Raw genomic sequence first — 12019 nt, forward strand, 5'->3', positions numbered from 1 at the left:
CCTTTTGGTGGCGAATGGTTTGAGCGTGACATGACGTCATTGGCCTTGGATATTCGCATGCTTTGCCAATATAGGCACTGAAAGCACAAAGAAACTTACAGTAGCTCTCACCTCTTGTGAACATTTCTCATCCATTGTTTCACAAGGTTTTCCAGGTTTATCCTGAGCTTTCCGCTTACTGTGTTTCAGCCGTCATACTGTTCAAAGCATTTTTGAGTCATACTTTGAGTAATTCCTCATGAGGGGTCAGGTGATCGGTCAAACGGGTTGGACCGTTAATCACATTGATTATGTGAATGCGTCTGGTTGCTGCACGAGTTCATGCACTCACTGAGCATTATGAAGACTTTCATGTCAGCCACACTCAGAAAGATAAAACTAAATCTTGAAGGATGTTAATGCAGACCTGAGCTCACTCCAGTCTGAGTTTACACGAGAGCAGATCCAAGAATCCTGCGTAGAGAGAGAGGTCAACTTGCTGTAAATCCAGATAGAGCAGCCAAAAGTACGTGCTGGAGATGCCGCTATTCAAGGGACTGAGAGTAAATGTTTATATCATAATGCCCATATCTTCTCAAACAAACTAGATAGTAGAACTTTTTCCACTGAAATGTGCAATTCATCAACGGACCGACAAAGACACAATCTTTAGCTTTTAAAAGATGGATTAATTGGCCCCGCTGTAAATTGTAAAAGACTGTTTGGGTAAATCTCATAAAACCAGCCAAAAACTTGTAATTTCACCCTAAAATAAAGAGAAAGACAGAAATTATACTTTGCTTCAAAAAAAATAAAAAATAAATAATGATAACTTTTTGGGGTCATTAAGTTAACCTCAAAATAGAGAATGCATATTTGTTGTCTTTCATTAATGCCAATAAAAAAAAAGTAAAAATACTGTACTCTAAGAATCATCATTAAAGTTTTTGACAATTATAAAACTTAAACTTAAATTTATAGATTTTTTTTCTTTATTATTTGGGGTGAAATGTGACCTAGACATGTGCTTTAAAAACCGTATAGTGGTGTCAGACCTTCATATAAGGGAAACTGTTTAGAGAAGGCAATGCTGTTAATAGGCTACTGCACAGTGAAAAGCAAAAATTTAGAGTCATGTGTTGCTCCTTTCATACTATGAAAAAACTATTTTAGTGCTGCTGTTTTGTCTAAGTTCATGTTTTATGCCCTTGCATCACAGAATGAAAAGAATTTCACTTTGTTTGTTTGTCAGTATTTGTCAGTCACTGTTACATGAACGGACAGGGTTGAGTGGTTTCAGATCCTGCATTACACAAAACCAAATTATTAAGAATTCAAAACAAGGTCTGGAGTCTGGACTATAGAGCAATATTGTTTTACTGTTTAGGAAAGCTTCAGATTACAAGGCTCCAGAAGGCCACTTTGTTTGTTTTCATCATCATGTCCGGCAAAAGAGAGCATTGCCATTTAATCTGATTAGCCAACAAAGTAGCATTGTGCATCATGGAGCAGTATTTGATTATCATCCAGGTGTGTGTGTTTCTCTCCAGTCCTCTATAACAAGCTGCCTTTTGATGATAGAAACATTTAACAGCACCTTCTCAAGTATAAACGTATTTTCCGACCATAAATAGTCAATGCACGAATTAACAACAGCTGTTAAATCCTCAAGACCCCTGTCAATCTGATTGCTTTTGTGCACGCCATCAGCATTTTCACAGGTTTGTGTTTTTAAAGCTTGTGCAGAGATAAAATAAACTACTAATGATCTTTACAATGGAAGTGAATCAGATCAAAACTAACTTTAGCTGGACGATAACTTTATACTAGAGCTGCTGTAAAGCCAAAACCTTTTCTGTTACTTTAATTTCTGTTTTACCACTGTAAAGCTGCTTTGAAACAGTCCATATTGTTAAAAGCGCTATATAAATGAAAGTGATTTGACTTGACTTTGAATGTCTAAGAGGCATATGATTGTCCTCGTACTTTGAAAACAGGTCAAAAGTTGACATTCACGGACGTACACATCGCAATCTCTCCCTCTCATTGCTCGTGGTCACGGTTCTGTTAAACTCATGGGGATCCACACATGTAGAGCATCTGGTTGCAGTTTCTCTGAGAAGATCTGTAATTACAGTTAAGAGGAAGATAAGACTAGATGAAGGCGGTTGTTTCTTGGTCTTGCTATGTTACGGTCCATTGGCTGAATGTCACACAAAACCTCTGCCCCGTCAGCAGATAATCTCTCCAGCTGACATTGGGAGCACATGCCATGGTTTGGGAATTACCTTTTGAAGTTGTTTGGACTACGTAAAATAAAATGACAATTTTTTTCAGTAAAAGAAATGTGTTCTGCTTGTGTTTCATAAATAAGGCCCATTAACATTAATGAATTGGAACAATAAATCTAGTCTTCAAGTCTCCTCCTCTGTTACATTGCATTAACGCAACATGTTGTGTGGTATTAAAACTAGAATGGGTCTTTTAGTTAATGTTTGGCCCATTTGCTGTTGTGATTATGGACTAGGTCATGTTTTAATTTCAAAGAAAGCTCTGTGCTGTTAAATATATATGTGTTTTCAGTTGGAGATATGGATCCATCAGGAAATGGCACTTAGACTCCAGAGCTTTCCTAGAGTTTTATCGCTTCCTGGATTTCATTTTATCTAACCGTTGAGAGTTTTGTACATACACCTTATTCAGGATAAATATTAGTTGAAGCTTCCATTATGCCTATCATTTTAAAACCTGAAATGGCCTTTAGTCCTTTCATCTCCAATCTTCAATTTGTATAACATTTAATGTTTGTCTAGTTGTATGAATAAAATCGTTTGCTAGAAAAAACATACCCACATTTGAGTGAGGAGATAAGGCACAGTTTAGTAAATGTGACTTTGAAACCGGATAAGTTCTTTGAGTGCGTAGGTCACATGGCTTGCACCTGGCATGTGTCACATTTGATCTCAGCCTCTTTCATTTTAGGTCTTTCTTTGAAATCATTCCTAAGCCATCACTTCTCTAGAGAATGACATCATCGCTGAGCACTGTGCCTTGGTGAATGTATCCTATATCCCCTTGAACAAAGGTCCTTTTTATTCTCCTTATCTTCCCAGCTCTATCATGATTTTTAGCTTTAGATTCATGACATTCTTAGTGCAAATTCTTAATGTTTGATCTTAATGTTTTTGCTCTTAGTTGCAGATCTTCTGCACTCTTTAGTTAAAACTCCCCATCCTGGGTTAATTTTTGTCACAAGTAATTGTGCTCAGAGAGTACATCCTGTTAATGATAAATTTGAAAGACTCTGTTTGTTCTCCAACTGCAAATTAGCTGGACATGATTCTGAAGGTCTTTCAGGCGAATGGAGTCCCGTTTGATGTCATGTATCTTCGCCCTTTGGCCTATATTTATTACCAAGTATATCAGATTTGGCATTTTAGCTGGGCATTTTCTGGTTTGTGATTTCATATTGCATATCAGCTTTGTGTGGCATCTCATCAGTCAAATTTAAAATGAACAACGTTTCGACCAAAAGGGTCTTCGTCAGGCAGGTAACAAATCATAGAAAGCTACAGTTTATATCAGAGTGAACCATCACACCTCATCCAATGCAATAATGACCAAATCAAACACAAATAAATGTAATCACTAAAGCATAAAAAAACCAAATGAGCACCACCTTCAATTTCTCTGGTAAGTGGACAGATTTCTTCATAATAATGACTTGGGACGTCATACAGTGAGGTTGTATTTAATTTTATTAAGCACTGTATTCCCCATCTGGCCTGACAGGTTTTGTTATGATCAATCGAGTGGCTTTGAGTCAGACAGCTCTACTTCCTCTCTGTTGTGAATCAGCCCTGGATCATATTCAATTCTGCGTTGTGCATGAAGGACTAGTCTTTTTAGTTTGTAAAGGGCTAAAGTTCCCTACTTTCTTAAGAAGTCTTCTCTCGGAAAAGCAAAAGACTATTACAGTATAGTGTTGCCTTCAGTTGCAAGCAAAACAAACCACACCCTGTTTTTATGTTTCAGCTCATATCCTATGTTATCAGTAATCTTTGAAGCTAAGTTTACCCATAAATCCGTCAGTCACAGGCACCTTCTTGGGAATATTGTGAAATACCTACAAATATGTTTCAAGGTACTTACTTAATTAGTAAAAACTCTGAAACTTGAAACCAAGCCGTCAGTCACACGTTACTGTACTATCCCAGCCGAGCTTTATGACGTTGGGATGGACATTTCTGGGAGGTATCGGTCAAGTTTTCCAATGAAAGCAGCTCGTAAGAGTCCTTGAGGGGCTCTTCTGTTATAATTGGCCTGTCTGTTGTGGAGAGCAACAAAGGAGATGAAAGATCTTTTCCAGGTTCTTACAGTACCTCACAAACGTAGTGTTGTTCAAGCACGCTTAGCTTTCATAATATACATGATGGTATTTTTGTCTTGTTCCGTTTCCATTCCTTGCAGACACAAACAGTGTTATGAAACTGTAATTTGTAGAAGGAAGTTTAGGAGAGCATTGAGGGTTAAAGGACAATGTTTGGTTGGCGTATAAAGGCATGTGTACGTTTCCATGTGAGACAATGTCATATAGTAATTAAAATGAAAGACACCAATGAGTCATATACCTGCATGGATAGATAACCTCATAACCTGTGCTGGTTGCGAAAACATAAGATTTATAAAAAGAGAAAAGCCAAAAGATATTATTTTTACATTGATTTTTACTTTATTGAAGATTTGAGGCAACAGGGATTGTAGGCAATGCAACTCAACACCCTTTTAGAAGTGATCAAAGTAAAGAATGATATGACACTATATTTTTGTTTCACAGCATGAATTGTGTTGCAATACGTTCCTTGGTGGTTTCCATTCCTCTATTCTTGTTGGCTGTGGTTTCCTGTACTCTGTAAACCTCCATGTAGTTCTGACTCTTCTAGAATCACATCATGCAGTCTAATCTGCCTACTGTCCTGCTGAGTAGGAAGCCGCACAGAATGGTCATTTTTATGCCTTCGGTTGTCGAACAATCGGCCAGTGACTGGAGTCCAGCCTTTGGTTTGTATAAGGGTATTGACCGGTTCTGCTGCTCGCTTCAGAAACTCCATTAGCTGAAGAATGTGTTGTGGAGGAAAGGTGTGGTGATCAGGGACTTCCTGTGGGGTAGGGGAATGAGAAGGGGCTGTTTTATTACAGCTTGCAGATCAGTGTTGGCAAGCGTGATGAGTCGCAGTCATTATAGGCGTGCCCAAAAATCCCCTGCAAAAGCTTATCTGAAAAATAAAAAGCAGGTTGTCTTTCAATTGCCTCGTCCGCCAAGCCTTTTGGCGTTTTTCCTGATGGACACGCTAATCTAGCTCGTCTGTCAGTAGCACAGATGATATCAAGTGCTTTTTCTGCAGAAGTCAAGAGTTTGTCAGGTAGGAGTGCCCCTGAAAAACCAGTTTGTGTCCTGTTCCACTTAGTCGAGTATGCCGTGACCACCATGTGTGACAGAAATCAGCGAACACATGACTGAAAACGAGGAACAAAAACCCTAACATTACCACACGCCACACCCTCCTGTCTTGCTTATCAGCTTAGGACACCATGAGTGCAGAGGTTACTTTCTCCTTTTAATGTTTTGTCTAATGTTCCTTTTGATCTCTGACAAGTAGAGACGGTCCGGTCGGACCTCATGGATACCTTTAACCTGTTCTTCTTGTTCTCTGTCCTCTCGGAATGAGTTGCTCCACATGAGATCGAGGACACAATCCCTCACAACAAGGGAGGTAAAGCTGCTTTTTCTGTCGCATTACCTCATCGGGCTAGTGTTTATTTTGCCTTTGTCACACTGTGCAGAGGCATCCGTGTTAACCCTGTCCTGCACAGCCTTCTGTTCACATTGCTGATGGTGTCTACTTTCCCAAACATTACGTCAGCAGTACCTTGACAAACCACTCTTAGGTAGACATATCAACATCAATTCCTAGGACTACATTGTTGAAAGACCATGTTGGGACACTGAAGTCTCACTTTTACTTTATGGGCACCAATCAGAGTTTACATAACTGACATGCATGGTTCAGCCTGGCTAATGAACAACCCTCAGAGAGCCGACGAGACCACATCACTGAACCCATAGGCGGCACAAGCTGATGTGTTGAGCTGCAATCCCTTGCACGCACTCAACAGCTCAACAGGCCCCACAGAGACGCTCTCACCCCCTCATTTAAAACGTGCTTACCAGCTTTTGTTGTGGTGAATGGGGAATTAATGGGCTCTTGGCTTGTAGTTGTGACTTCATATAAGAGTGTTTCTTCTGGTTAATTGGTCTGATCTGAACACATGACTGAGTCCTTTTATAAGAAAGTATTGTTTTCCATTCTCATATGTGCTCGTTAGGATGGAAGCTAATGACCTTCTTGGTGTGACGATTGGCGCGTCCAAAGTAGTGGAAAGACTTGGCTCTGTCATTAAAGATTAGTCCCATTGGGCACATAATAGGTGTCTGTTTATCGTAAGAACTCTAGAGACAATGCGTTTGTTGGCGATTGCTTTAAAGATCAATTTGTTGATCAAGGCTTTAAGGGGCTCTGCGTTAGCATGCTAACATTCTGCATGGGAAAAACCGTATCTGGGAATTCAAATATAAAAAGAACTTAAATATGAATTCAAATAGCTGTTTATTTACAGATATTTAATTATGTCAGCTATCCAAGCTGCACTAATACATGAATTTAATAATCGGTTTTGGAAAGTGTGGTCATTTTGCATGGAAACATGTTTATTCCAAGAGCTTTAGGGCTTTATAGTAAACTCCGAAATTTTAAAACGTGTTTAGCCTTTAAGTAGATGTTTTCTTGGTATGAAAACAGTGTGAGTCATGCACTGTAACATTCATTATCAAAGCACGCAACGCAACACTAAACCACCTGTTATTCCAAACCCTCCAGGCAGTCTTGGCCCTCGCAGGAGGGGAATTACGGCCGTCTTTAATAGTTCACACACAGTATTCAGCCTCTGGACTCTGTTAGCTGAGAAGGTCCATGTCCATCAATGTGTTGTCACTTCAGCCCAGTACTGTTTCCTTATAAGGGGGTCTATGCTTTTGTTTTGAGCTTTGAGCGCTCATGAAATGGATTAGCTTCTCGCTGATATGACCATGTAAGACCAGAGTGCACTGCACGTTTTTATACAATATTCTGCTGTTTGTAACTCAAGTGCTGCATTGTTTCTGAAAAGTGCTTTATTTTAAATACTTAAAGAAGGGTTCATATTTTGGTGGCTAAAGGAAGAATATGCATTTAAAATGTATATTGCAAAATAAAAAAAAGATGGAAAATGCTGTTATTTGTTTACCCTGCTGCTGTCTTTTGTGGGATAATCAGTTTGGTTCATCTGAGCAGTGTTGGAATAATCTGTATTTGTCATTATGCTACACATGGATGTCACAAGTTAAGAGGATGGGTAGCCTGTGTGGGCTGTTTTGGGCTCCCGCATCAAGAACAGGCTCATGACAAAGAAGCCTTTGCTTTGTTTGAATGGATCCATTATTCAGCTGGACTGGAGTTGTACCTCTTCTGCTGTCAAAATAAACTGCGGGTTGACCTGTGCTGGCCTTGGTTTGCTAAATGCCTATGTCCACTGTCTGTGTTTCAGGATGTGGAGAAAGAGAAAGAGCTGCGCACTCATCTCACTCATGAGGAGATCAGAAAGAAGGTCGAGCAGTACAACGCAGACTCGCGTGACCACTTTAAAATGACACTGGTGAGTTAATGATATGTTTTTTTGTTTTTTTTTTACAAATATGTCTTTACTGAATGTATTATGGATTAAAAATAGTTTGATTGAATGTATTATGAATTAAAAATTGTAAAATTGTCATGTGACACATTCTCAGGCTTATTTTTGTTACTTTAATAAAAACTTAATCAGTTTAACATGCCTCCTAATGTATCATGTGACAGCCTGACTTTACCACTGTACCTTTGTCCAGATCACAGCTGCTTATCGCAGACTTTTTGTGTTGTTTAGACTTAAAGATGGGCTGGGCTGAACTAGACTAAGCCACCGTGGCACAAACACTTTGTATTAGTATTAGTGCTGTCAAACAATTAAAATATTTAATTGCGATTAATCGCATTAATGTCGTAGTTAACTCGCGATTAATCGCACATTTTTATCTATTCTAGATGTCTCTTGATTTCTTTTTATCACATTATTTTTTTACTTATCAACATGGAAAAGTGGATTGGCTTGCTATGTGCAAATGTTTTTTATTGAAAACAACTTTGTCATATACTGTGTTCAAATTCACACTAACATTCTCACTTGGAGCAAATATTTCAGACTGGGCGTGCTGCGATGATGATAGCTCAGTTTACAACGACAAAACTCACAGATCACCTTGGTCTTGTCAATTGAACCATTTGGCAACTTTTTAGTAAAGGAAAGTTTCCATTCAGAATATTATTGCCATCCATTTCGCCGTCTTGCGCTCGTCATCCACTCAAAACGTAACGTTAACCAACTATTTGGCGGCTCGCAAGCCGAAACGAGTGCGTGCGGTGTGCCTGTTGTTTTGTTTCCGGTTTAGCTAGATCCACTTGTGCTTTGGTCGACGGAAAAAACCCCTGAATATATGAAAAAAAAAACCTACAAAGTTTGCTAGGCCAAAAAGACCGTTAATCTCGCGATAAATAAATTGACGCCATTAAAATGGGTTTGCGTTAACGCCGTTAATAACACGTTTAACTGACATCCCTAATTAGTATGTCTGATATTTTACTCATTAAGCATCCAAATTCTCTCGGATCATTAAGTTCAAGGCCTGTGTTCAGTGGGGTTGTGTGTCAGTGTGGTAAAGAGCAATGCATCGAGTTTTAGAGATGTGTGAGCTGTAATTACACCCCCCGTGTCTCGCCTGTAGCCTGCAGTCACGGCTGCCATTTGGATTAATGAGCTTACAGACAGAAGAACCTCAAATCTGAGCTCCATCTGGACGCAGTCAGATAACACTCCAAGATGTGCTCAACAGTGTTGAGGAAGCTGCTTTGAAACCAAAGCTTGTCAAGCTACAAGCTACCGCTCGTATTAAGCTGCTCTATAGTTAAGTTGTCCTTTAAAGAAGGTTAAACCTTAAAATTAATTTCTTGATTTAGTCAAAAAACCAAAGCAGTATTTATTTGGGACAAAAGATGTGAGGATTATCTACTTACACTCATACATTTATTTTTAAATACAACTTTAATATAGAATTGATATGTACTTTATGTTTTAAATCAGTTAATTGAAATCGCCTGCCTGAAAGGAAGCTTAAGCTTGACTTTCTCAAAACTAATTAAGAGAGGCATTCTTAGAAAATACATTTATATACATTTGTTCTGAAAACAGTGACGTAGCATTTTGTCAACTGTTGCTCATTTGAAAAAAGTTAGTCGTTAGCCAACCCTCTACACCAGAATAGGCTCTTTTAGTCATAAAACTGAATGTTTTCTTTGTCTCGGTCCTCCAGAATTCTAGCGGCATGTACACAGGCTTCATCAAGGTGCAGATGGACCTGCGGAGGCCCATCACGGTGAAAGGAGGTGGCGCAGGAGGGGTCAAAGGTCAAGAGGCGTTTTACCTTCCGCGTGGCTCCATAAACACCCTGCACATCAGCAGCACCAACACAGTGCGACAGGTGATCGAAGCCATGCTGAAAAAGTTCACCGTGGCCGACAACCCCGCCAAGTTCGCCTTGTTCAAACGCTTCAGCAGAGAAGACCAAGGTGAGACGCGGAACATGAATGTGGAAAATGCATCAGCGTATGTGTGCGTATGGTAGACTAGCACTAGCGTGGTAATGATTCAGGACCCCTTGTGTGTGTGTTTTGGCACGACCAGATGCATTCCTGATATTAGACAATCTCAGAAATGTGTGTGTATTTATGAACGTTCTTGACTTCTTGCACACACAGATACAGGACAGTCCTGTTGCCTGTAAGCATATGTGCCAAGAATACACCATGCCAGCGTGGTAAACACACATACACACCAGCTGTTGTCTGTGCCAACTTGTTGAATTCAGATACTAACCAGATTCGTTCCCCACATTTCATTGCCATACTGGGATATTCTGATCTGGAAGGGGTCAGGATGGTCGACTTTACTAGTGATTACTAGTTAGTTTGTTCAGGGCTGGATCAATCACAGCCTTGCAGAGCTACATCAATTGTTGAATTCCTGAGCATTGGTTTTCTTCCCATAAAGTCAAAGTGTTTCCAGTCCATCTCCTTCCTCTGACAGACCCCAGCCACTGTCTGAGCCCCTCGTTGACGTCACACACACAATAGGAAGCCAGACACACATATGGCTCAGTGATTTGAAGTACCTACTTTCATAGTCTACGTCGGGTTGGAATGGGCTCCGGTTTATTTGACAGAAAAGAATCATAAAAATCATTAATTCATGAATCAGACTACACTGCTGTGCATATTTGTTGAGAAAAGATGTTATCTCAGTCATTTTATCTGAACTCATTTAATTCAGACTGCACATTTAGATCAAAATGTCTTGAAAATCATTGTTTATCATGTCAAAAAATATTAAAATATAAATATTATCCATTAAATCCTACCGTCAAGTGAAATATCTATATAATTGTTTTTAAACTCCACCTTTAACAGATCCATATACTATTTATTTTCACCTCTTAATTCATGTATTCTTGTATTCATTCAAGTTGCCTTTTAATATATACATAATTCTTGACCGGTTTTCCTTTTTTTTTTTTTAAACCTAATATTCTCTAGACAACCATCTTATGTTAATATTTTTATTATACTACATTTTGTCACTAATCCAATTACAAAAATGAGTCTGCAAATAATTTTGGTTCACTGTGGTACAGTCGATTTAGTCGTAGTGAATTGATGACCTGAGTGTCATCGTACTGAAGGGAGATCTTGCGCTCATCTTCAGTTATTTTGTGTGTGTAGGAGCCAATAAGTGCCGCTGCCAATGGGGGATTTTACTGAGGAGGCTGTCTGGAACAGTGATGTTTTTTCCCTCCGCCGTCTGAGACAGAGGTCTCACCACCGTGAGAGATCTCAGCACATGCTAGCAGACGTATATGCAAGACTTTGTGTTTGACAGCTGTTTTTAATGCGTGTAACGGGACCGTCGAGCTCTTAAAACACCCCGTCTAGACTAGATGACTTTAAGAAATGCTAAAGTTTAGATGGTGATAAACTCCCATCTCATTATAGAAACAGACAGACCCTCATGTGTGATATCACAGCGGTACGGCCTATAAAAGAGCACGAATCAACCGCATTAGTGTAGACATAATAACAGCCCTGCTTGCTCTGATTAACCCCTGCCGGAGGCATAAGGAAGCCCCCATTAAACAGGAAGTGAAATGAGAGGATACCTCAAGAATGAAGAAATGCAGGTCTGCGCCCTCTTCCACATTTTGGGTGGAGGAAAATCTCCCATAATGCTAAAGTAAACGCAGCAGTTCTAGAGAATTAACTTTTGTTCCTGATATGAGGTGGTGCTCTTCCTTTTTCGTGCTTAAAGTTTGTTTTTGCTGTGAAATTTGGCGTGAGATCAGCATTCAGCAGTGGCACTCTTTGTAGTGTGGCAGGCCATTTTTATAATACAATTGCAAGTGCTTTAATTGACTTGAATTTATATGCAACTTTTCAGAGTGGATCTCAATTACTGTTGGTGCTGAAACCGTGTCCGAGAAGCTTTGTTTCTAAATTTATCCTCTTTAAATTAAAGTCGACACCTTTATAGCACTTTATACAGTACAGATTGTTTTAAAGCAGCTCCTCAGTACAGTGATAAACAGGAAAATATTGATTCAGTGATAAAAATACATTTGAATTCGGCTGTAAAGCAGCTCTAGAAAGAAAATAGTGTTGAATAATTTTGGTTCAATAACTGTGTAAAGTTCATCAAATATTAAATGAGTTCAATTAATCCATAAAGCAGCTCTAGAGAAATGAGGATTTCATCATCCAGCTCAGTTTAGTTCTCATGTAATGCCGAATTGTAAGTGTTCTCC

General features: G+C 39.2%; 1 protein-coding gene across 3 annotated transcripts in view; it reads left to right on the forward strand.

Moving 5' to 3' along the window:
- Positions 1 to 12019, forward strand: part of rassf3 (Ras association domain family member 3) — a 31870-nt gene that overhangs the window by 17788 nt on the left and 2063 nt on the right. For all 3 annotated transcript variants that reach the window (XM_039667767.2, XM_089127235.1, XM_089127236.1), the window contains 2 exons: positions 7624 to 7731; positions 9479 to 9734. In XM_039667767.2, coding sequence (XP_039523701.2) covers positions 7624 to 7731; positions 9479 to 9734 — 364 coding nt within the window. The remainder of the gene's footprint in view (positions 1 to 7623; positions 7732 to 9478; positions 9735 to 12019) is intronic.

Source organism: Pimephales promelas, chromosome 24 (genome assembly GCF_988280905.1).
Source record: "Pimephales promelas chromosome 24, fPimPro1.hap1.1, whole genome shotgun sequence".
NCBI lineage: Eukaryota > Metazoa > Chordata > Actinopteri > Cypriniformes > Leuciscidae > Pimephales > Pimephales promelas.